Raw genomic sequence first — 26,863 nt, forward strand, 5'->3', positions numbered from 1 at the left:
TCCGATCCTGGCAGCTCGTCAAACAAATGCAGAGGTTGGCACTGGTGCAGGAAGCTTCGTTCCCCAGGCGAGTTGGCTGCAGCTGAGAACATTATCATCAGGTCAGTTCAAGTTCAGGCGTACTCTGAGGAGTACAGAGCACTTGCTGAAAAAAGAACCATTACCAAGACCAGTTCACTGTGGGAACTGAATCCAGTTTTGAATGACGGCCTCATCAGAATTGGAGGACGGCTGACGCATGCAGAACTGAGCTTGCAAGAAAGGAGTCCTGTTGTCCTGCCACATCAAAGCCACATCACAACATTGCTCACAAGACACCACCATGAACTGATAGGACACCAAGGCCACTGTTCAAGGGACGGTCAAAAAGTTCTTCAGACCCATCTCAGAGGTCGTACTCCTCTTACCTAAGGAGGACTGAGTGTTATTGATTCCACAGTTCTGTATGTTTTATAAGTAGTGGCATCTAATAGACGCCAGGCGGGGAGTGTTCTGCCTTATAATTGCAAGAGTTTTGTTTTGTTGCCGCCAGTAGGTGGCAGTAAATGGAAATGGCCAGTAGGGTCACTCAACAGGAAGTAGTAGTGATAGCAAACAAAGAGGTCACACCAGCATGGAGCGTGCTGCAAGTTAATCCGCTGTAATCTTACATTGTTACGCCTTCGAAAGCATTGCCTGTGAGTTGAATGGTTTCATTACATATTCATGTTTAGATGTTAGTTATATCTCATGTATGTAACAAGGTGCATTTCTTTCTTTTTTCTTTCTCAGTTTTACTCCAACCCAATGCAACGGATTTGTATTGTTTCATTGACCTCATGCAAGTGTGGCATTATTAAACACCGGAGCTTGGACGCTACATCCTGACTCCCATGTTGTTATTGAAAGGAGTTTGGCAGGCTGTCTAACTGCGTACAGACACATACACGTAGGGAGGACAGTACAAGTACCTTATCCCCAATCCCATGTGCTTTAACTTTGCACGCTAATCTCTTATGTGGGACCTTATCGAAAGCCTTCTGAAAGTCCAAATACAACACATCCGCTGGTTCTCCCTTACCCTTACCTATTCTACCAGTTACATCCTCAAAAAATTCCAGTAGATTAGTCAAGCATGATTTACCTTTTGTAAATCCATGTTGATTTTGTCCGATCCTGTCACTGTTTTCCAAGTGCTCTGCTATTACATCTTTTATAATGGACTCTAGCATTTCCCCCACTACCGATGTCAGGCTTACCAGTCTATAATTCCCCGTTTTCTCTCTACCACCTTTTTTAAATAGTGGGGTTACATTAGCTACCTTCCAATCCATGGGAACTGTTCCAGAGTCTATAGAATTTTGGAAGATGACCAGCAATGCATCTACTATTTCTAGGGCCACTTCCTTAAGTACCCTAGGAGGTAGATTATCATACCCTGGGGATTTATCGGCCTTCAATCCCGTCAATTTCCTTAACACCATTTCCCTACAAATACTGATTTCATTCAGTTCCTCCCTCTCATTAGACTCTATGTTCCCCGACATCTCTGGAAGGTTATTTGTGTCCTCCTTTGTGAAGACAGAACCAAAGTATGTATTTAATTGGTCGGCCATTTCTTTGTTCCCCATTATAAAATCCCCTGATTCTGACTGCAAGGGACCTACGCTTGACTTTACCAATCTTTTTCTCGTCACATTTTACAGACAGTTTTTATGTTCCCTGCATGCTTACTCTCATACTCTATTGCCCCCCTCTTAATTAATCCCGTTGTCCTCCTTTGCTGAATCCTAAACTGCTCCCAATCCTCAGGTCTGCTGCTTTTCCTCGCCAATTTATATGTCCTCTCCTTGGATCTTATGCTATCCCTAATTTCCCTTGTTAGCCATGGTTGAGTCACCTTTTTTGTTTTATTTTTATGCCAAACAGGGATGAACAAATTCTGTAGTTCATCCATGTGATCTTTAAATGTTTGCCATTGCCTATCCACCGTCAACCCTTTAAGTAACGTTCCCTAATCCATCCTAGCCAACTCGCGCCTCATACCATTGTAGTTTCCTTTATTTAAATTCAGTACCCAAGTCTCTGAATCAACTACTTCACTCTCCATCTTAATGAAGAATTCTATCATATTATTATCGCTCCTCCCCAAGGGGCCTCGCACAATAAGATTGCTAATTGCTAATAATAACTGCTTTCTGCTGAGGAGAGAGGTCTTGGTGAGCCTTCTGTGCAAGGGCTCACCTTAGAACAGAGATCGTCAGTGTTTGACAGCTTCTCAAAGCTGTCAAATTCATCTGTCAAAAAATTTTCAACAGATGAAACTTGATATGCTGACGTCCTCGGTCACCAGCGTTCCCTTAATTGGCCGGGCGGGCTTAACAAGGTCAATCAAGGGAAAATAGCATGGGTTGGTCAGACGTCATTGGGGGCAGGACTGAAACCCGAAAACCAGCAGTCCTGCCTCCAACGAGCCCCACAAAATCCAGCCCTATGATTCTAACCTAGACGGCCCCTTTCTGGCCAGGCTGTCCGTGAAGAACTCATCCGGGTGTGATACCAGTAAACACAACCCCAATTCCCTATTCAACAAAAGTCCTAGACCTCTATCACTGACCATCACAGCGTCCGCTTGACCACAATGCAAAAATAAAAGCCTCCACAAAATAACCATACCAAACCAAATTTATAAATCAAATCATGCCATATTGCATACAAATGTAAACGAATCACTCTTGTGCATTCCCTTAGTGCCTCTCTTCCATGTACCTTTGCCTGTCCTCGTGCTCCTACGCAGTGCCACCCCAATGGCTGCAGCATGGCTGGTGGAAGGCTGCTGACTTTTAGTGGAGGATACTGCAGAGGATTACGGGATGGTTTCCTGGACCAATATGTCGAGGAACCAACCAGAGATCAGGCCATCTTAGACTGGGTATTATGTAACGACAAAGGATTAATTAGCAATCTTGTTGTACGAGACCCCTTGGGTCAGAGCGATCATAATATGATCGAATTCTTCATTAAGATGGAGAATGAAGTAGTTGACTCAGAGACTAGGGTCCTCAATTTAAATAAAGGAAACTACGATGGTCTGAGAAGCGAGTTGGGTAGGATTGATTGGGGAATGGCACTCAAAGGGTTGACCGTGGCTAGGCAATGGCAAACATTCAAAGACCGAATGGATGAGCTACAGAATTTGTTCATCCCAGTTTGGCATAAAAATAAAACAAAAAAGGTGACTCAACCGTGGCTAACAAGGGAAATTAGGGATACCATAAGATCCAAGGAGACGACATATAAATTGGCCAGCAAAAGCAATAATCCTGAGGATTGGTAGCAGTTTAGGATTCAACAAAGGAGGACAAAGGGATTAATTAAGAAAGGGAAAATAGAATATGAGAGTAAGCTTTCAGGGAACATAAAAACTGACTGTAAAAGCTTTTATACATATGTGAAGAGAAAAAGATTGGTGAAGTCAAGCGTAGGTCCCTTACAGTCAGAATCAGGGGAATTTATAATGGGAAACAAAGAAATGGCAGACCAACTAAATTCATACTTTGGTTCTGTCTTCACAAAGGAGGACACAAATAACCTCCCAGAGATGCCGGGGAACATAGGGCCTGATGAAAGGGTGGAACTGAAAGAAATCAGTATTTGTAGGGAAATGGTGTTAGGAAAATTGATGGGACTAAAGGCCGATAAATCCCCAGGGCCTGATAATCTACATCCCAGGGTACTTAAGGAAGTGGCCCTAGAAATAGTAGATGCATTGATGGTCATCTTCCAAAACTCGATAAGACTCTGGAACAGTATCCATGGATTGGAGGGTAGCTAATGTTACCCCACTATTCAAAAAAGGTGGTAGAGAAAAAGCGGGGAATTATAGACCGGTAAGCCTGACATCGGTAGTGGGGAAAATGCTAGAGTCTATTATAAAAGATGTAATAGCAGAGCACTTGGAAAGCAGTGACAGGATCGGACAAAGTCAACATGGATTTACAAAAGGTAAGTCATGCTTGACTAATCTACTGGAATTTTTTGAGGATGTAACTGGTAAAATAGATAAGGGAGAACCAGTGGATGTGGTGTATTTGGACTTTCAGAAGGCTTTCGATAAGGTCCCACATAAGAGATTAGTGTGCAAAATTAAGGCACATGGGATTGGGGGCAAGGTATTGACTTGGATAGAGAACTGGTTGGCGGACAGAAAGCAAAGAGTTGGAATAAATGGGTCGTTTTCCGAGTGGCAGGCAGTGACTAGTGGGGTACCACAAGGATCAGTCCTAGGACCCCAGCTGTTCACAATATATATTAATGATCTGGACGAGGGAATTGGATGTAATATCTCCAAATTTGCAGACGACACAAAGCTGGGTGGGAGGGTAAGCTGTGAAGAGGATGTCGTGAAACTCCAGTACGATTTGGACAGATTGGGTGATTGGGCAGAAACATGGCAAATGCACTATAATGTGAATAAATGTGAGGTTATCCACTTTGGTGGCAAAAACAGGAAGGCAGATTATTATTTGGATGGCAATAGATTGGGAGAAGGGGAAGTGCAAAGAGACCTGGGTGTTCTTGTGCACCAGTCACTGAAGGTAAGCATGCAGGTGCAGCAGGTGGTTAATAAGGCAAATGGTATGTTGGCCTTCGTAGCAAGAGGGTTTGAGTACAGGAACAAGGATGTCTTGCTACAGTTGTACAGGGCCTTGGTGAGACCGCACCTTGAGTATTGTGTGCAGTTTTGGTCGCCTTACCTGAGGAAGGACGTTCTTGCCATGGAAGGAGTGCAGCGAAGATTCACCAGGCTGATACCTGGGATGGCAGGAATGACGTATGAGGAGAGATTGTGTCGATTGGGCTTATACTCACTGCAGTTTAGAAGATTGAGAGGGGACCTCATCGAAACTTATAAAATTCTGTCAGGCCTGGACAGACTAGATGCAGGAAGGATGTTTATGATGGCCGGGGAGTCCAGAACCAGGGGTCATAGTCTAAGGGTAAGGGGTAAGCCATTTAGGACTGAAATGAGGAGGAATTTCTTCACCCAGAGAGTGGTGAACCTGTGGAATTCTCTGCCACAGAGGGCAGTGGAGGCCAGTTCATTAAATATATTCAAAAAAGAGTTGGATGTATTTCTTAAGGCTAAAGGGATCAAGGGATATGGGGAGAAGGCAGGGACAGGGTACTGAATTTGGATGATCAGCCATGATCTCATTGAATGGCAGAGCAGGCTCGAAGGGCCGGATGGCCTACTCCTGCTCCTATCTTCTATGTTTCTATGGTCTTGGAGGACAACCTCCAGTAACTCTGGGCCTAGAAGGCCTGGCTGCAGACTGCACCATCTCGGCCTGGAAAGTAGCAGTCTGGGCTGGTTGGCTGGCAGGTAACAGGCAACAACAGCAAGGGCACTGGCAGAGTGGCAGGGGTGGGAGGACGAATGCTATCATCCTCAGAGACTACAGCAGGTTCGTGCTCCACAGTGCCACTGCCACTCCCCTGGGTCGGTGCATCAGAAATCCTAGTAATCTATGGGAGGACAGGTTGCTGGGCTGCTGTGACACACTGCACACCCCTTTGAACACTGGAATGCAGAGCCATGATGGCAGCAGCCTGCACTTCCATCGCAGCACTCAGATGTCGGGTGCTTCAATGCAAGCTGAGACATCGGCCATCAGACGCTGCATCATGGTTGGGTCCACAGGTGTGCTAATGGAGTTGGACATCACTTCCATGCTGGAAAGGATCTGCGCAAGCGCTACGCAAAGCCCAAGTTGGTGCCGGACTCCTCCATGCTCCTTGACATTGCATGCAGGCTTTCTGGCAAGCTTCCCAATGCACCAAGCTTTTCATTGTGTATACCCATCAGCCTTCTTCTGTATCCTGCCTCATAGAAGTGCTCATCTGCGTTCTCTGCAGCAGAACACGTGTGACCATACCCTCTGCCGAGCTGGCATCTGCGCTATCCTTGCCAGGCTGCAGGCTACGCGTGTCCAGTGTCTCATCATATGCAGATCCCGCCTCTACGTTGTCCTCTAAATTATGCGCAGTGTCAGTATCTGTGCTGCTGGCTGCGAGTGTGAAATCGAGTGACAGTATTTCTTCATCATCACTGTCTTGTTGCTCTTCCACCTGTTGCCCTTTCACCACTGCCTGGCCAGGTTGCAGTTCTTGGGTATCTGAAAGGAGATAGGCACAGGGTATGGTTGTGGTGAGGGGAGGGGCGGGGGGGAAAGCAAGAGGTGCATGCTTATACCATCTGCAGCTTGTAAATCAGAAGAGACTGTGGAATGAGGAGGAAATGGGATGTGAGAAGGAGGATTAGGTATGTTAAAGACCATATATGGACACTGGCCAAACCAACTTTTGATAAGAAAAGGGTTAAAACCTCAATACTCAAAGAACAACTTTACAGACGTACTGCGAGAACAAAGGAACAGACTTAAGATGACGTTATCTGTGTCCGAGAGGTTCCAGAGACCAAGGGCTGTGAGCTACTTGTTAAAACTATCACCTAATATTAAGTATATTACGCTGTATGCTTAATAAATCTTGATCTATTGCTCAAACATACTGGCTGCTGCCTATTGGTGTCTTGTCCAAGAACTCAGAGACCATTAAGATCTTACACCGGTCTGGCCAAATGTGACACCAGACCCACAGCAATGTGGTTGACTCTTAACTGTCCTCTGAAATGGCCCAGCAAGCCACTCAGTTGTAGCAAACCGCTACAAAGTTAACTAAGATTAAAACTGGATGGACCACCCGGCATCAACCTAGGCACCAGACAAGATAAAGGCACACCCAGCCCAGTCGATCCTGCGAAGTCCGCCTCACTAACATCTGGCAACCTTGTCCCTGGTTATACTTAGCTCCAGCTTTGATTCTTATGATTTGTTTTCAAGATCTAATGCTAGCCTGACCATTTCACTGACTATGATGGCTCACTTACTGAGTCTAATACTATCCAACTCCCTCAGTAATCCTGCATTTTTGTCTGTCCTTGTAGGTTTATGTACTTGATACGCTTATCAATTACTCCATAAAAGGCGATGAATTAGGAAAGTAATGAAGAGGTTTTTATTAACTAAAGAACAGAGCATGCCTCTCGTGGCCAACTGGTTCCAAGAAGGAAGTGGGTTGCCGAAACACCCACCTTTATACCTGGTCATGTGGGCGGAGCCAGCTGAGGCATGCATTGGTACACAGCGCCAACCAGAGGTAACAATATGCAATAACGATAACAGTAGGATACAATAACAGTGGTTTACCACATTCACCCCTTGTTTAAAATTTAGTCCGGCGGGGTGAAGTGTACTACAAGTTCGTGTAGGTAAGTCTATCAGGAGGCCTTGTATGACGTCCTGATCGTCGTGGTGGCGGCGGCGGTGGTGCAGTATCCAACGTCGAATCTGGTGTGTGGGTGGTCAACGAAGGGTCCTGGGGCTCCGGCATGCCGTCTACAGGGGTTGGGTTGGGAGAAGTGGTGGGGGATAATGGTGGTAATTCAGGGGCACCCGAGGGTGCGAGGTCTCGTATGGAGACCGTGTCCTCCCGCCCGTCTGGGTACGCCACGTAGGCATACTGGGGGCTGGCGTGTAGGAGGTTCACCCTCTCGGCCAGGGGGTCCGTTTTATGGGTCCTCACGTGCCTCCGCAGTAGGACGGGCCCAGGAGAAGTCAGCCATGTCGGTAGCAAGGTTCCCGATGTGAACTTCCTGGGGAAAACGAACATTTGCTCATGAGGGGTGGCATTAGTGGCAGTACAAAGCAGTGACCGGATGGAGTGGAGCGCCGCAGAGAGGACCTCCTGCCAGCGAGAGGTCGGAAGGCCCTTAGATTTTAAGGCTAAGAGGACGGCCTTCCAAACCGTCGCGTTCTCTCTTTCCACCTGGCCGTTCCCCCGGGGGTTGTAGCTGGTGGTCCTGCTCGTAGCAATACCTCTCGCTCATGAAAGATGAGCCCCTGTCGGTATGTATATAGCTAGGGAACCCGAACAGGGCGAAGAGGTCATTCAGACATTTGATGACCGTGGTACTGGTCATGGCTGGGCAAGGGATGGCGAACGGGAAACGGGAGTACTCATCAATTATGTTGAGGAAGTACACGTTGCGGTCAGAGGAGGGGAGGGGCCCTTTAAAATCGACGCTCAGGCGCTCGAAGGGGCGAGTGGCCTTGATCAGGCTTGCTCTGTCTGGCCTATAAAAATGCGGTTTGCACTCGGCACAGATTTGGCAGTTCCTGGTCATGGTCCTGACCTCCTCGATGGAGTAGGGCAGGTTACGGGATTTGATGAAATGGAAGAACCTGGTGACCCCCGGGTGGCAGAGGTCATTGTGGAGGGACTGCAGTCTATTAACCTGCGCGTTGGCGCATGTACCACGTGATAGAGCATCTGGGGGCTCATTGAGTTTCCCGGGCCGGTACAAGATATCGTAATTGTAGGTGGAGAGTTCAATTCTCCACCTCAAGATCTTGTCGTTCTTGATTTTGCCCCTCTGCTTATTATTGAACATAAAAGCAACTGAACGCTGGTCAGTGAGAAGGGTAAACCGTTTTCCGGCCAGGTAATGCCTCCAGTGACGCACCGCTTCCACAAAGCCTAGGCCTCCTTTTCGACAGAGGAGTGTTGAATCTCGGGGCCCTGGAGGGTCCTTGAGAAAAAGGCCACGGGTCTCCCCGCCTGGTTAAGGGTCGCAGCTAGGGCGAAGTCGGATGCATCGCTCTCCACTTGGAAGGGGATGGACTCATCCACTGCGTGCATTGTGGCCTTCGCAATATCGCTCTTGATAAGAGTGAAGGCTGCACACACCTCTGGTGTCAGGGGGAAGGAGGTGGATTTGATGAGGGGTCTGGCTTTGTCCGCATAGTGGGGCACCCACTGAGCATAGTAAGAGAAAAACCCCAGGCATCTCTTCAGTGCTTTTTGGCAGTGGGGGAGGGGGAGCTCCATAAGGGGGCGCATTCTGTCGGGGTCGGGCCCGATGACTCCGTTCTCCACTACGCAGCCGAGAATGGCAAGGCGTTTGGTGCGAAACATACATTTCTCCTTATTGTACGTTAGGTTCAGCCGCTGGGCCGTACGGAGGAATTTTTCTAGATTAGCGTCATGGTCCTGCTGGTCGTGGCCGCAGATGGTGATGTTATCCAGGTAGGGAAAGGTGGCCTGCAGCGCGTTCTGGTCAACCATCCGGTCCATCTCCCTTTGGAAGACCGAAACCCCGTTGGTGACGCCGAAGGGAACCCTAAGGAAGTGGTAGAGGCGGCCGTTCGCCTCGAAGGCAGTATACTGGCGGTCCTCATGGCGGATGGGGAGTTGGTGGTATGCTGACTTAAGGTCAATGGTGGAGAATACTCTGTATTGCGCAATTTGATTGACCATATCAGATATGCGAGGAAGGGGGCATGCATCCAGCTGAGTGTACCGGTTTATGGTTTGGCTGTAGTCAATGACCAGGCGGCGTTTATCGGTGGTTTTAACGACTACAACCTGGGCTCGCCAGGGGCTGGTGCTCCCTTCGATAATGCCCTCCTTCAGGAGCCGCTCCACCTCAGAGCTAATAAAAGCTCTGTCCCCGGCGCTGTACCGCCTGCTCTTGGTAGCGATGGGTTTACAGTCGCGGGTGAGGTTAGCGAACAAGGGGGGGGGGGACTTTGAGTGTGGAAAGGCTGCAAGTGGTGTGCGGCGGGCGATTTAAAAGGTGTTGGTTGCAGACTGTGAGTGGGGGGAGGGGTCCACCGTATGCTAATGTGACACTTTTAAGGTGGCACTGAAAATCCAACCCTAGCAGCACGGCAGCGCAAAGACGGGGCAGGACAAGAAGTTTAAAATTTTTATATTCTGTGCCCCTAACCGAAAGGGTCACCACACAGTAGCCGCCGACGTCCATTGAATGGGACTTAGACGCCATAGAAATCCGATGGCGCGTTGGCAGGACCGTGAGGGAGTGGCTACGTACCGTGTTGGGGTGAATAAAACTCTCTGTGCTCCCGCTGTCAAATAGGCAAGTGGTGGCGCGGCCGTTTACCGTGATGTCCATCATGGACCTGGACAGATGATGAGGCAGGGCTTGATCCAGCGTAACGGAGGCCAGTGTATGGCTTAGTGAGTCGATATGGTCGTCCGACGAGACGGTGGTCGAGTCCGGAGGCAAAATGGCGGTTGAGTGCGGCGGACAAAATGGCGGCGGCCATGATTCAGGTCCCCACGTGGCCGGAGGTGCACAAAATGGCGGATAAGATGGCTGCCCCCACGGTTCGCACGCGGCGCTGCTGGCGTTCGCGGGTTTCCCCCTGCAGGCATTGGCGTAATGGCCTTTCTTCCCGCAGCCCGAGCAGGTAGCGGTCTTAGCCGGGCAGCGCGCTCTAGGGTGTTTTAACTGGCCACAGAAATAGCATTTTTGGGCCTGGTTACGGGGCATCGCTGCAGTTGGTACCAGGGGCGGCGGTCCCGGTTGATTTCGGGACATCGCTGCAGCAGTTGGTACCGGGGGCGGCGGTCCCATGTCCCAAGGTCGCGATGGCCATGGCGCGGCGCTGTTACGTGAGTATGCTTCGAGGTTTCGGTGGGCCGCATCTAACGAGAGCGCAAGGGCTACGGCCGTCTTCAGGTCGAGCTCCTTGCTTTCGAGCAGTCTCTGCCGGGAGTAGTCGGACTGGAGGCCCCTAACGAAGGCATCACAGGTAAGTCCCTCCGCGTGCCCCGCAGCCGTTACCTCCTTACAGTCGCAGTCCCTGCAGAGTGTCTGTAACGCCCGTAAAAATGCCTCTACCGATTCCCCCGGTTGCTGCCTGCGGGATCCCAAGAGGTGTCTGGCGTAAATCGTGTTCACTGGGCGCGTGTATTGCCCTTTTAGTAGTTCGAGGGCCGCCGTGTACGTAGTAGCGTCCCGGATGAGTGTATATACTTGAGGGCTCACCTGGGCGGTCAAAACTTTTAGTTTGTTCTCCTCCGATGTCACGGCGGAGGCTTCTAGGAAGGATGCAAAGCAGCTCAGCCAGTGTTCGAAATTGGTCGATGAACCCGCTGCTTGAGGGTTGAGGTCCAGGCATGCTGGTCTGAGGGCTCACAGCAACGCCTGCTGCTCTTCATTACTTTCCTAATTCATCGCCTTTTATGGAGTAATTGATAAGCGTATCAATTTTATTAACTAAAGAACAGAGCATGCCTCTCGTGGCCAACTGGTTCCAAGAAGGAAGTGGGTTGCCGAAACACCCACCTTTATACCTGGTCATGTGGGCGGAGCCAGCTGAGGCATGCATTGGTACACAGCGCCAGCCAGAAGTAACAATATGCAATAACGATAACAGTAGGATACAATAACAGTGGTTTACCACAGTACTGTACTCCTCTTAAGCTATAGGGGGCTATTTTCCCCGCTTTCGCGCCAGTAGTTTAGGCGCTAAAGATTCTCCGAGGTGGCATAGATCGGGTCTTGAGCTGCAATGCCTAGTTACCCCGCCTTTAGCGCAAGACCCCACCTTGGTAAAGGAGTTTAAGCACGCGCTAGGAACAGCTGCTCTGAGGATGATTAAGCCTCTGATCACCAATTAAATTGACTCCTAATGCTCATTAAGAGGCTGCACGCCATTTTGCTGACTAGCACTGCAATTACTGACCTCTCCTAACAGTGACCAGCTGAACGGGAATAAAGAAGTAATTGGTGAGGATTGCGAGCACTACTTAAAGCTATGCTCAGCTTTCACTGTTCACTTACTGATTGAGATCAACTGACAACACTGCGTTTGAAGAGGACTTTTGATGCACACTGGGAGAATTTCTGGTACACTTTGTCAAGACTTCACCAACAGTGTCAACATTTTTTCTGGTAATTCTCTGAGGGCTTCACCTAAAGAGAATGAGTAGTGTGCTACTGTGCCTTATTGGAGACCTTACAGGAGTCAGCAGGAGAAAGGGAGTGGTTGGTCATGGGGATCTTGCTAGGGGTCCCAGTTGGTTTGGAGGAGGAATTGGAGGAAGAGAGGAGGTCAGAAAGAGCAGCACCAGCTGCTGGAGGAGAGACAGAGAAGAGCGACAGGAAGGCAAGGAGGGCTCCAGATTCATGGTGATTTGCTGCATGCTCCACAATCTGGCGATCATGAGAGACCAGCCGTTACCACCAGCAATTGTGCCAGAGGGTCACGCTGAGGAACCACAAGAGGAGGAAGAGGAAGAGGAGGAGGAGGAGATTGAGGAGAGGAACCAGGAGGAGCACCAGAGGGTTTCAGGTAGATGGCCTGCACCTGGGAGGGTCGCTCACCACCATCTAATTGAAGACTGCTTTTGAGAGATGTCCTCCATCATCAAATTTTGGAGCACTGTTGCCACATGCCTTACCTTCCACAACTGTGGATCCATCAAGAAGTCCACCATCTGCACTCAATCCTTTCAACCCCTTCCCCATGGAGAACACAATATAAAAGACCACCAACTCCACCACTACCCAATTACCATAATCGGTCTCTATCTAGAGCCAGAACGAACAATGAAAACATAACACAACCAACAGCATTTACAAATATTAAACTATTCACCCTGGTGCTTACCATTAGTGGCTATCCTATAAGTTCTCTTGCCTACTCTGGTGCTTCTACGAAGTGCAACCCAAGTGGCAGCAGTGGATAGCTGCTGAGAATCTAAAGAGGGCACTTCAGATATCCTCCTGCGACGCCCTCGAGAGCCTGTGTGCCATGATGGCCCGCCTCAGACTGCACCATCTCAGCATGGGCTTGAGCAGTCTGGGCCGCCTGGCTGACAGGCAACTGCAAGGGCAATGGTGGAGCGGCAGGGTAGGGAGCAGGAACGCTGCCATCCAGAGATAGGCCAGTAGGTTCCTGCTCCATGATTCCCACACCACTACCTCAGGGCATCTGTTCAGCCAGCCCAGTGATCTGCTGGAGGACAGATATCTGGGCAGCTGAGACACTCTGCAAGCCAACAGGCAAGTCTTATTAGCACAGCATCCACTTACTGCCTGTTTTCGCCCTTTCCCCAAAATAATCCCTATAACCTTTTCCTTAAGCTTTTTGACTGATGAACAATTTTCACATCTCTTCACCCATTTATTATATTTTCTTTTCTCATTCATAAACATCCCATAATTATAGAACAAAGCAACCCTGTGACTGATTAAAAGTAATAGATAAATCTTTGAAATGTGAGTAACATTCATAATATCCAGTTTGTCATTTGAGCTCACCTCTCAACATACTCCAGGAAGTATGTGGCTTCATTAATCTTGTTAGGATCATCATCATCAAACACCCCAGGCCAAAGATTATCAACCTCTGCATCAGAGCAAAATGTATTGTTTTTACGGATTCCAACATAAACATTTATTTATTGTTATTTAAGCATTAAAACTTCAGCTGATGAGACAAATTTGCTGTGCTACATCCATACAGTTTTATGTTTCAATAAATGCACCATGAAGTTCTCACCATCAGATCCCTAGATGAAGGGTTTTAGATCCTGGCTAGTTAATCAGAGAAGATGCTGAGCAGAGGCTGTGTGTTTCAAACTCATTTGCATATTGTCGAATGTACAGTAGTCAGTTTCTTAGTACATTTTTAAAAAATGTTAAGCTTTTAAAAGGTGCCTATTACTGCCCTTGCACCTAAAAAAAAAAGCTTAATTTTAAGAGCCACTTCGAGGCCCTGCACAATTAGCGGACACTCGCCATGGTGATTAATCTGATCTGTGCTATTGGCCAGTTTTGTGGGTGAGGCTGGCTTCCACTGCAATGTTTTTTAAACCAGCGCAAAAGATCATGGAAACTCAATTGCCGCTGGACATAATTTGCACTTGAAATTCCTCGATCTTTTGTGCTGGTTTGGCCAAATTTGGGCAGAAACTCTAGGCCATGAACTGGAAGGGGGAAAATTTGGTTGCTTAGCGCCTCCCATTAGCGCCTCCGGGGGAGCTAACGGGGCACTAGGAAGTTAGCGCCTGAGCGCGACGATTTTAGCGCCGCTCGTGAAATTGACCAGACATTTTGCGGCTGCGCTAAATACTTCCACCACGATCTCCTGCGCCCGCAGATCGTGGCGTCAGTCGAGCGTGCAACGCCCCGGAACGGATACTGAGTGGCGCCCCCTGCCTTTCCGCCTACCGCTAGCAACAACAGGTAGAGGGGAACGTTTTGCAGTCGGGAAGGGGCTGGGGGAGCACTATTTAAAGGTGGCCGCTTCCTGCCTTTTCTTGTCAGCAAAATTTTTGGTACACGCAGGTTGAGAGGGAGCGAGACGTCTGGAAAGATTTAACACTATCCTAAAGAGTTTTGGCCCTCAGCACCACTTTTGAGGTTCCTAAGCGCCAAGCTCTTTCTCTGGGCCTATCCATTAGTGCATCCAACACAATTGCTTTAGAGGTCACTCCAGGCAGAGATTCAAGGCTGCAATGAGCAGGGTGTGGCTGGCCAGAAAGATGGCCCCTCCCGTTTAAGAACTGGAAGGCGCCAGTCTGTCTGGCTTCCATGGTAACTGACATGGCCTGAGCTTCGGTAGTGTTCTGAGGTAGCGCCTCGCTCCCCAACGTTAGCGCCTTGAGAGAGGTGTGTAGCCCCCAATTTAGCGCTCAAATCACCTCCAGGGGCAATAGAGGCAAATATTGCAGTCGGAGGCGCTAATTAGCACCAGGCGCTAAACTTTGCGCCCGGCCGATATTAGTGCCCCAAAATGGGCGATACCGAATTTCTCCCCCTAAGGGTTTCTACTCAATCAATATTCAGTTTGTGGGCTACCATCTGCATACCTGCATTTGATAATACAGGTCAAGATCCATTCCCTGGCAACAGTCATGATCCATACATTTTACAGCAGTCCATCGTGCCTCCATTATTTGCTGATACCCAGAAAGGCAAAGGTTGAATCCCGGAGACCAGGGATACCTGCAGCAGCGTTACTAAGTGGCTGACTAGTGTACAATGATGAAACTAGTAAATGGTTCTATACAGTTTTTTTCAAATCATTTTCAGTTATCTAAAATCAGGTTACAGTCAGGTGGAGGACTAGACATCCTTCTTAAAAATGCTTTTTTTTTGTGATAAACCATTTTCAACTGTATTAATAAAATTGCACCATGTTACTATTCTTAAATACATCAATGTGTAGGAATGTCTAGTTCCTATCCAAAGACTGAGGTCCACTCAGTCGCTCAAACAAAACAAAGTTTAATGGAAACTAACAGGTTTAAACAAGTAACTGCAGGAGGACATCGAGTTTAGGTCTGTTCAGTTCGGAGGCTCCACGAGGACTGCTCGGGCGGTCCCATGGTTGACGTCATGATGTCATCACGTTCTTCCCACCAGTGGGGGATCACGTGATGTACGGCGTGACATCATCGCGTTTACCCGCGCTGTTAAAGTAATCACGCTCTGTACAAGTAAACAGTATAAATAAAGATACAGACTCAGGCTGTAGCTAACATGTTGTTAAAGGGAATTATATACAAACGATCTGAGTCCTTTAGTGGCTCCGCCACATGCGCCCCCCCAGAATTGTCTTTAACAGCAAAAGTGAGACGGCGAGGAGGCCTGACAAGCCTGTCCGAGCGACTTCTGTAACCCTGAAGTGGAAGCTGATGGACGGTGGTTGAGCTGGCGGGCGGTTGTGGTGGATCTGGCACGGCGACTGTGGGCGGTCGGCCCCGCTTTGGCGGTTGAGCGATTTCGACTGGGCAGTCCAGGTCTAAGTGTGCCGGCTTCAACCGGTCAACCGAAATGTGGTCCGGTTTACCTCCGATATCGACCGAAAAGGTTTTGTCTCCCGGCTCTATGACGCGGAAGGGACCAGTGTAAGGAGGCTTGAGCGGATCCCGGTGAGCGTCGTGGTGGATAAACACGTACTCGGCGCTTTTCAGCTCAGTTGGGACGTGGGAGCTCTGTAAGCCGTGATGCGACGTAGGCACTGGAGCGAAACATCTGTCCGCTTCCTGGTGGCTGACGAGTTGCTGGGATGCGGACCATGGCTCTGTTGGAGACGGGAGGAAATCCCCTGGTACTCGTAGCGGCTGGCCATATACGAGTTCCGCCGAGGACGATTACAAATCTTCTTTGGACGCCGTACGAAGACCCAAAAGGACCCAGGGAAGTCTGTCCACCCATCCCGCACCTTGAAGACTGGCCCGCAGAGCGGCTTTGAGTGACCTGTGGATGATAGGCGGTGGTGCGATGTAGTTTGGTGCCGAGCCCCTGAGCCACAGCGTTCCAGAGCTCAGAGGAAAACTGCGGTCCACGATCGGAAGAGATGTCTGCTGGTACCCCGAAATGAGCAACCCAAGAGGAGATGAAAGCTCTGGCCACGTCTGCCGAAGTGGTGGAAACCAAAGGAACTGCCTCTGGCCATCTAGTGGTGTGGTCTACCATTGTGAGGATGTGTGTAAAACCTCGAGAAGGTGGAAGCGGCCCCACGAGGTCCACATTCACGTGGTCGAATCGACGCTCTGGAACTGCGAAAGTGGCCAATGGAGCTTTTACATGACGCTGTGCCTAGGCCTTTTGGCAGACCACGCAGGTGTTGGCCCAGTTGCGGACATCCATGTGCATACCCCTCCAGAAGAATTTTGACGACATCAGCCTTTGCGAGGCCTTCATGCCAGGGTGTGAAAACCCGTGTATGGCGTCGAACATTTTTCGGCGCCAGGCGACTGGTACGATAGGGCGGGGAGCTCCCATGGAAACGTCGCAAAGTAGCGTGGTGCCTGCGGCATGGAATTTGATGTCGGCCGCTTGGAAGCTAGAGGGGCTGGTCCTGTATGCTTGGACCTCTGGGTCCGAGGCTTGATCCACAGCCATGAGGGCATAGTCGATTCCGAGTTGAACTGCGTGGACAGTTGCGCGGGAGAGGCAATCCGCCACCAGGTTGTCTTTGCCGGACGAATGCTGAATGTCCGTGGTGAATTCTGAAATGAACGTCAGGTGACATTGTTGCCGTGCCGACCACGGTTCGGCAGTCTTGGCCATAGCGTACATTAATGACTTGTGGTCCACAAAAGCCGTGAACGGACGTCCCTCTAGTAAGTACCGGAAATGGCGGATGGTTAGAAAAAGGGCCAGCAACTCCCGGTCGAAAGTGCTGTACTTGCTTTCGTTTCGCTGTAGTTGACAGCTGAAAAACGCCAGCGGTTGCCACGTCCCATTCACCCACTGTTCCTGCACTGTGCCGATTGCGTAGTCCGACGGGTCGGTGGTAAGGGCAATGGTGGCACCTGGAAGCGGGTGCGCCAGCATGGTTGCGTTGGCCAAGGCGCCTTTGGTGTCGATGAACGCCCGGTCCATCTCGGCCATCCAGCTAATCGGATCCTTACTGGACTTGGCCTTGAGGGCCTCGTACAAGGGCTGCATAAGCAGAGCCGCCTTAGGGACGAACCGGTGATAAAAATTGACCATCCCGAGGAACTCCTGTAGGGCCTTGACGGTCTGCGGGCGCGGGAAAGATGTAACCGCCTCGACCTTCATCTGTAAGGGAATTGTGCCGTCTGATGTGATGCGGTGGCCCAAGAAATCAATCTGCTGCAGGCCGAACTGGCACTTGGCCGGGTTGATAATCAAACCGTGTTGACTGAGGCGTGTGAAGAGGGTGCGCAAATGGCAGAAGTGCTCCTCTTTGCTAGGGCTGGCGATGAGGATGTTGTCGAGGTAGACGAAGAGGAATTTTAGGTCCCGAAGCACGGAGTCCATCAAGCGCTGGAAAGCCTGTGCAGCGTTCTTCAAGCCAAACGGCATCCGCAGAAATTCAAACAGGCCGAATGGGGTGATAACTGCGGTTTTTGGGACGTCTTGCGGGTGCACGGGGACCTGGTGGTGACCACGGATGAGGTCGACTTTTGAAAAAAAGGTATTTCCCGCCAAATGGGCCGAGAAATCTTGAATATGCGGGATCGGGTACCGATCAGGAGTAGTGGCGTCATTCAGGCGTCGGTAGTCGCCGCATGGCCGCCATCCGCCGCCGGGTTTCGGAACAATGTGGAGAGGCGAAGACCAGGGACCATTCGACCGGCGAATAATCCCCAACCGCTCCATCGTGTTGAACTCCGTTTTCGCAGCCGCGAGCTTGCCGGGTTCAAGTCGTCGGGCCCGTGCGTAAACCGGGGGGCCGGTGGTGGTGGTGTGATGTTCTACACCATGTTTAGTGGCCGAGGAGGAGAAAGTGGGCCTGGTCAGATCTGGGAACTCTCCGAGGAGCCGAGTGAAGTCATCTGGAGGTGGGAACGCACAGAAGACAGTGCGCGGCATGGCGTTACCGCGGTGGCACGGGATGGAGTGGAACGTGGCCGCATTGATCAACCGGCGGTGCCTGACATCGACCAGGAGGCCGTTGGCGCACAAAAGATCCGCCCCAAGGATGGCCTGCGTAACTTTGGCCGTGATGAATTCCCAGTGGAAGTGCTGGCCGCCGAAACACACCAGGACCCGCTGCCTTCCGAAGGTCCGAACGGCCGTGCCATTAACCGCAGTGAGGGCGGGGCCGTGGCCCCCGGCTAGTATATCGAGATTTGACGCAGGTAGGATGCTACACTGTGCCCCGGTGTCGCAAAGGAAACGTTGACCAGATAGGGAGTCGGTGATGAAGAGAAGCTTCCCTGAATTTCCGATGGCCATCGCAGCCGTGGGGTGCTCGTTAGACCGGTCCTCTTTCGCCAGGGTGGATGTAGATGTTTTTTTTTGAGCGAAAAACTGCAGGGAGGGCGGCAGCATCTTGCTTTCACGCCATAAAGGGCGTGGTAGAAGCACAACCCCACTGTTTGAGGAGCTAGAGCAGCGTCTGTGGGGGATGGGCGCATCGTGGCAGCGCAGTGCTGCTGTGTCACCGTGAAAATCTTGTCCGCTTCGGCAGCAACCTCCGCGCAGTCTGTGACTTCAGACCTGGCTAGGGCAGCCTGAACTTGCTCCGGGAGTAGGCTGAGGAATAGCTCCCTGAAGAGGAAGCATTCCGGCTCGGAACCGAGGAGCGTGAGCATCTGACTCATGAGCTCGGACGGCTGGAAGTCCCAGAAGCTGGGCATAGCGAGCAGCCGGCGGGCGCACTCCGAATTCCTGAGCCCGAAGACCTGCAACAACCGCGCCTTTAACGTGTCATACTTGCGATCAGTAGGCGGACTACCGAGTAGGCTGACGATCCGCGAGGCTGTGGCGCTGTCGAGGGCGGAGACCACGTAATAATAACGGGTCTGATCCGCAACGATGTCCCTGATGGCGAACTGGGCTTCAGCCTGGATGAACCACGTGGCTGGTTGTTGCTCCCAGAACCGCGGTAGCTTCAAGGTAATGGCGTTCGTTTCCATGTTGATTATCTTCTGCGAAAACCGTTCGCAAAAGTCGGGGTCAACAATGTAGGAATGTCTAGTTCCTATCCAAAGACTGAGGTCCACTCAGGCGCTCAAACAAAACAAAGTTTAATGGAAACGAACAGGTTTAAACAAGTAACTGCAGGAGAACATCGAGTGTAGGTCTGTTCAGTTCGGAGGCGCCACGAGGACTGCTCGGGCGGTCCCGTGGTTGACGTCATGACGTCATCACGTTTTTCCCGCCAGTGGGGGATCACATGATGTACGGCATGACGTCATCGCGTTTACCCGCGCTGTTAAAGTAATCACGCTCTGTACAAGTAAACAGTATAAATAAAGATACAGACTCAGGCTGTAGCTAACATGTTGTTAAATGGAATTATATACAAACGATCTGAGTCCTTTAGTGGCTCCGCCACAAATGAACATTTTTAATGCAAAGAAAAAAAATAACAATTATGTTCTATTACACTGACCGATTGCACAGGTTCATGGAAGATGTTACCTTTGTGATTATGCAAATTAACTTTAGCAGAAACTTGAACTGTAACCTAACCAGCGTAATTTCGAGTGCAATTTGCACCCAATTTCCCATATTTCCCTTTACATTTATTGAATGGTACCTATGCAACAAATTTTCAAATCTAACTTCAGATTGCAATAAAACTGCAACTTAAAAGAAGGAAAAAAAACTGTACCTTTCAGAGATGTTGCTTCTGTCAGGCTTGGCAAAATGAATTCAGTGAGAGAAACACTTTTATCTGAATACCCCCAAGTATCAATTGCATCCGCTACTAGCTTCAGTTTCTTGTACCTGGAATTTTGTGTAGAGATTTTGTCTAATGTTTGCCAAAACTGTCACTTATGTAAAACATTAGGTAAAAATAAAAGTGATTAGAATTGCTTTTCAGATAAATAAAATTAAGAAAAATATAACATTATTTTTCATACTAAAATTTCAGTTTTGCAAATTATAATCTGATCAGAGAAACAAATTATATACATTTTTATATATGTATATAGGAACATAAGAACATAAGAAATAGGAGCAGGAGTAGGTCATTTGGCCCTTGAAGCCTGCTCCGCCATTCAATAAGATCATGGCTGATCTTCTACCTCATCTCCACTTTCCTGCACTATCCCCATATCCCTTGATTCCCTTAATATCCAAAAATCTATCGATCTCTGTCTGAATATACTCAATGACTGAGCCTCCACAGCCCTCTGGGGTAGAGAATTCCAAAGATTCACCACCTTCTGAGTGAAGAAATTTCTCCTCATCTCAGTCCTAAATGGCTGACCCCTTATTCTGAGACTGTGACCCCTGGTTGTAGACTCCCCAGCCAGGGGAAACATCCTCCCTGCATCTACCCTGTCAAGCCCTGTAAGAATTTTGTATGTTTCAATGAGATCATCTCTCATTCTTCTGAACTCTAGAGAATATAGGCCTAGTCTACTCAATCTCTCCTCATAGGACAATCCCTCCATCCCAGGAATCAGTCTGGTGAACCTTTGTTGCACTCCCTCTCTATGGCAAGTATATCCTTTCTTAGGTAAGGACATCAAAACTGTGCACAATACTCCAGGTGTGGTCTCACCAGGGCCCTATATAATTGCAGTAAGACGTCTTTACTCTTATACTCAAATCCTCTTGTAATAAAGGCCAACATACCATTTGCTTTCTTAATTGCTTGCTGTACCTGCATATTAACTTTCAGTGATTCATGTACAAAGACAGCCAGTTTCCTTTGAACACCAGCATTTCCCAATCTCTCACCATTTAAAAAATACTCTGCTTTTATATTTTCCCTACCAAAGTGGATAACTTCACATTTCTCCACATTATATTCCATTTGCCATGATCTTACCCACTCACTTAGCCTGTCTATATCCCCTTGAAGCCTCTTTGCATCCTCCTCACAACTTACATTCCCACCTAGCTTTGTATCATCAGCAAACTTGGATATATTACATTTGGTCCCCTCATCCAAATCATTGATATAGATTGTGAATAGCTGAGGCCCAACCACCTTGCGGTATCCCACTAGTTACAGCCTGCCAACCCGAAAATGACCCGTTTATTCCTACTCTGTTTTCTGTTCGTTAACCAATCCTCAATCCATGCTAGTATATTACCCACAATCCCATGAGCCCTAATTTTTTTTAATCAGATCGTACTGATCTCCAATCTCCGAGCTCAGAGGGAGAGAACTAAAAAGTAACTGAAGTGTGACGTCACCAGAAAGCAGGTAGGTGATTGGTTGGTGAGTATTTCTCTCTTTTTAAACTTTAACTCTGTGGTTTATAGTTACTAAGGTCTCTCTGGTGTAACGGGGACTGTTGGTAAACCATTTAACTGTCGTGTAATTGGTGGGATTGATTGATTTAATTTAATTTCAATTAATTAAAGGGTAAGTCATGGCAGGACAGCCCGGCCACGTGGAATGCTCCTCCTGCGATATGTGGGAACTCAGGGACACTTCCTGTGTCCCTGACAACTACGTGTGCAGGAAAGGTATCCAGCTGCAGCTACTGACAGACCGCATTGCGGCGTTGGAGCTGCGATTGGATGCATACTGGAGCGTTCACGGTGCTGAGGACATCGTGAATAGCACGTTTAGCGAGTTGGACACACCGCAGGTAGAGGTGGGACAGGCAGGAAGGGAACAGGTGACCAACAGGCAGAGTACTAGGTGCAGGCAGGTAGTGCAGGGGTCCCCTGTGGACATCCCCCTCTCAAACAGATACACCGCTTTGAGTACTGTTGGGGGGGATGGCTTATCAGAGGAAGGCAGCAGCAGCCAACTTCCTGGCACCAGGGGTGGCTCTGCTGCACAGGACGGGACGAAAAAGAGGGGTAGAGCTATAGTAATAGGGGATTCTATTGTAAGGGGAATAGATAGGCGTTTCTGCGGCCACAAACGAGACTCCAGGATGGTGTGTTGCCTCCCTGGTGCAAGGGTCAAGGATGTCTCAGAGCGGCTGCAGAACATTTTGGAAGGGGAGGGTGAACAGCCAGTTGTCGTGTTGCATATAGGTACCAACGATATAGGTAAAAACCGGGATGAGGTCCTAAAAGCTGAATATAGGGAGTTAGGAGGTAAATTAAATAATAGGACCTCAAAGGTAGTAATCTCAGGATTGCTACCAGTGCCACGCGCTAGTCCGAGTAGAAATAGAAGGATATTTCAGGTGAATACGTGGCTAGAGGAATGATGCCGGGGGAGGGATTCAAGTTCCTGGGACATTGGAACCGGTTCTGGGGGAGGTGGGACCACTTCAAACTGGACGGTTTGCACCTGGGCAGGGCTGGAACCGATGTTCTAGGGGGTATGTTTGCTAGTGCTCTGGGGGAGGGTTTAAACTAAGATGGCAGGGGGTTGGGAACCTGAGCAGGGGGACAGAGGAAAGGGAAACAAGGATAAAAGCAAAAGGAAGGAGAAAAACAAAAGTGGCAGTCAGAGAAATCAATGGTTTAAATCAAACATGGCCACAGTAAATAATAATTCTAAAAGGTCTAAGAGCGTTAAAAAAATAAGCCTGAAGGCTTTGTGTCTTAATGCGAGGAGCATTCGTAATAAGGTGGATGAATTGGCTGTGCAAATAGAGGTAAACGAATATGATTTGGTTGGGATTACGGAAACGTGGCTCAAGGATGGCCAAGGCTGGGAACTCAACATCCAGGGGTATTCGATATTCAGGAAAGATAGGCAAAAAGGAAAGGGAGGTGGGGTAGCATTACTGGTTAAAGAAGGGATTAACACAATTGTAAGGATATTAGCTCTGATGATGTGGAATCTGTATGGGTAGAATTGAGAAATACCAAGGGGCAGAAAACTTAAGTGGGAGTGGTATATAGACCTCCAAACAGTAAGGCGGAGGTTGAGGATGGCATTAAAAGGGAAATTAAAGAAGCGTGCAATAAGGGCACAACAGTCATCATGGGTGACTTTAATCTACATATAGATTGGGCTAACCAAATTAGTAACAATACTGTGGAGGAGGAATTCCTGGAGTGTTTACGGGATGGTTTTCTGGACCAATATGTCGAGGAACCAACCAGAGATCAGGCCATCTTAGACTGGGTATTATGTAACGAGAAAGGGTTAATTAGCAATCTTGTTGTACGAGGCCCCTTGGGTCGGAGCGATCATAATATGATCGAATTCTTCATTAAGATGAAGTAGTTGACTCAGAGACTAGGGTCCTAAATTTAAATGAAGGAAACTACAGCAAACTTTGTGCTATCCGGCACCGACGGGATCGAGCTGTTGCCGTCCCATCAAAACTGCCAGACAAACCAGCGCTAATGTTGAAACATACGGAGATTTTGAGCTCCGTATCTGGCAATAAACCCTGTTGCTTAGCAACAGCTTCTAAACAGTCGGCCTTACCTTGCAAGCATCTCTGTAGCTTAGCAACAGCTTCAGCGAGACCTTGCAGAGGCTGACTGGTGAAAAAAAAGCAACAAAAAGAAAAAAAAACTAACGAAACGGCTCCTGATTTTTGCCAGTGGCTCGAGCATTCCGGACAGTTAACCTCCGGATAAACCAAAGCTTCCTGTACGATGGCCTGAGGAGCGAGTTGGGTAGGATTGATTGGGGAATGTCACTCAAAGGGTTGACGGTGGATAGGCAATGGCAAAAATTCAAAGACCGCATGGATGAACTACAGAAAATGTTCTACCCAGTTTGGCACAAAAATAAAACAAAAAAGGTGACGCAACCTAACAAGGGAAATTAGGGATAGCATAAGATCCAAGGAGAGGACATATAAATTGGCCAGAAAAAGCAATAATCCTGAGGATTGGGAGCAATTATGGATTCAACAAAGGAGGACAAAGGGATTAATTAAGAAGGGGAAAATAGAATATGAGAGTAAGCTTGCAGGGAACATAAAAACTGACTGTAAAAGCTTTTATAGATATGTGAAGAGAAAAAGATTGGTGAAGTCAAGTGTAGGTCCCTTGCAGTCATAATCAGGGGAATTTATAATGGGGAACAAAGAAATGGCAGACCAACTAAATACATATTTTGGTTCAGTCTTCACAAAGGAGGACACAAATAACCTCCCAGAGATGCTGGGGAACATAGGGTCTGATGAAAGGGAGGAACTGAAAGAAATCAGTATTTGTAGGGAAATGGTATTAGGGAAATTGATGGGATTGAAGGCCGATAAATCCCCAGGGCCTGATAATCTACATCCTAGGGTACTTAAGGAAGTGGCCCTAGAAATAGTAGATGCATTGCAGATCATCTTCCAACATTCGATGGAATCTGGAACAGTACCCATGGATTGGAGGGTAGCTAATGTTACCCCACTATTCACAAAAGGTGGTAGGGAGAAAACGGGGAATTACAGACCGGTAAGCCTGACATCGGTAGTGGGGAAAATGCTACAGTCCATTATAAAAGATGTAATAGCAGAGCACTTGGAAAATAGTGACAGGATCGGACAAAGTCAACATGGATTCACAAAAGGTAAATCATGCTTGACTAATCTACTGGAATTTTTTGAGGATGTGACTGGTAAAATAGATAAGGGAGAACAAGTGGATGTGGTGTATCTGGACTTTCAGAAGGTCTTCGATAAGGTCCCGCATAAGAGATTAGCATGTAATGTTAAGGCACATGGGATTGGGGGAAAGGTATTGACTTGGATAGAGAACTGGTTGGCAGACAGAAAGCAAAGAGTTGGAATAAACGGGCCTTTTTCTGAGTGGCGGGCAGTGACTAGTGGGGTACCGCAGGGATCGGTCCTTGGACCCCAGCTATTCACAATATATATTAACTAGCTGGAGTGCCCGGCGGTGCCGAGGCTTTTTCGAGGGCATGTTGTTGTTGGAAGAGAGAGAGCGACTGGGGGGGAAGGTGGGGGGAAGGTGGGGGGGGAAGAGGGGGGAATGGGAGGGGGAAGAGGAGGGGGGAAAGAGGAGGGGGGAAGGGGAGGGGGGGAAGGGGGAGGGGGAGGGAGGGGAGGGGGAGGAGGGGGAGAGGAGGGGAGGGGGAGAGGAGGGGAGGGGGGAGAGGAGGGGAGGGGGGAGAGGAGGGGAGGGGGGAAAGGGGGAGAGGGGAGGGAGGGGAGGGAGAGGGGGAGTCCCCGAACACCGCCCCCCGATGTCCCGAGCCCCCGCCCCCGATGTCCCGAGCCCCGACCCCCGATGTCCCGAAGCCCCGCCCCCCGATGTCCCGAGCCCCGCCCCCGATGTCCCGAGCCCCGCCCCCCGATGTCCCGAGCCCCGCCCTCCCGAGGCCCGATCTCCCGAGCCCCGCCCCCCCCGAGCCCCACCCCCCCGATCTCCCGAGCCCCGCCCCAATGATCTCCCGAGCCCCGCCCCCCCGATCTCCCGAGCCCCGCCCCCCCGATCTCCCGAGCCCCGCCCCCCCGATCTCCCGAGGCTCGCCCCCCCGATCTCCCGAGGCTCGCCCCCCTCGATCTCCCGAGCCCCGCCCCCCTCGATCTGCCGAGCCCCGCCCCCCTGATCTCCCGAGCCCCGCCCCCCCCGATCTCCCGAGGCTCGCCCCCCCCCCGATCTCCCGAAGCTCGCCACCCCCCCCCGATCTCCGGAGGCCCAATCTCCCGAGTCCCGCCCGAGCCGGCTTCAAGAGCAGAGAGAGAGACGCCGCCGCGCAACCTACCGCGTGAGGCCCGGCCGATTCAAGTCGCGCGTGCTGACTCCTGCCCCGCCCACCTTTACTAAGATGGCGGCGGTAGCAACACTCAGCTGAGGCCCGCCCCCTCCAGCCTTCACAAAGATGGCGGCAATCGGTGGCCGCTTGTTGACTGGGGCCGGGAGGCGCCTAGCTCGGGCGTGGGTGCGGAGGAGAGGCCGAGGCTTCGAGGCCTACAAAAACGGTGAAAGTTAGGAAAATTATAGAGGTTAGAGAAAAGATGTACAAATTAATTAACTTTTTTAAAAAACTATTTGTGTTTTAAAAGCAACTTTTTTTCTGCTGGAAATGTATATTGAAAAGAAAGACGCAGAAAGCGGGAAAAAGAATGGAAGCAAGATGGTGGCTACTCACCTCGGTTCAGAACGATAAGGCCCGCCCACACACGCACCGATTGGTCGACCGTCAGGTCACCAAAGCGTAGGATTGGTCAATCGTCCCGTCACTCGACTGTAGGAGGGCCCGCCCGCACGCGCCAGGAACCCGGCGTACGATTGGTCGACCGCGACGTCACTCTATCGCTAATGAGCGGATAATGAGATGCTAATGAGCGGAATTTTGAATGTTTTTTGGATACCGCAGGCGCAATTTTTGTCCGGGCCGAAACGTAAATACGCTTACGACCGTTTTGGAATGGTAAGCTTTCGTTTGACGTAACGCACGCGTAGGTACGCTCTATAACTTTCGAGTGTATAGCCGGACAGACGCACACCGAAGGACAGAGACAGATAGATAGACAGGCAGACAGATAGACAGACAGACAGACAGATGTATCCGTTTATATATATAGATAGACTAGCTGAAGTGCCCGGCGGTGCCGAGGGTCTTTTGAGGGCATGCTGTTGTTGGAAGAGAGAGAGTGACTGGGGGGAAGAGAGAGAGCGACTGGGGGGAAGAGAGAGAGCGAACCTGGGGGGAAGAGAGAGAGC

General features: G+C 49.6%; 1 protein-coding gene across 2 annotated transcripts in view; it reads right to left on the reverse strand.

The window, feature by feature from the left end:
- LOC147121212 (clathrin heavy chain linker domain-containing protein 1-like) overlaps positions 1 to 26,863 on the reverse strand; it is a 155,594-nt gene that overhangs the window by 56,330 nt on the left and 72,401 nt on the right. Inside the window, exons 5-6 of one of the 2 annotated variants that reach the window (XM_085981358.1) lie at positions 19,962 to 20,077; positions 13,178 to 13,265 (exon numbers count right to left, since the gene is read on the reverse strand). The exons of the other annotated variant lie outside the window; for it this stretch is intronic. Of the exons in view, the coding sequence (XP_085837484.1) occupies positions 13,178 to 13,265; positions 19,962 to 20,077 (204 nt within the window). The remainder of the gene's footprint in view (positions 1 to 13,177; positions 13,266 to 19,961; positions 20,078 to 26,863) is intronic. 2 annotated transcript variants of the gene reach the window in all.

Source organism: Somniosus microcephalus, chromosome 3, assembly GCF_052327205.1.
Source record: "Somniosus microcephalus isolate GS21.2 chromosome 3, FLI_Smic_1.0, whole genome shotgun sequence".
NCBI classification, from domain to species: domain Eukaryota; kingdom Metazoa; phylum Chordata; class Chondrichthyes; order Squaliformes; family Somniosidae; genus Somniosus; species Somniosus microcephalus.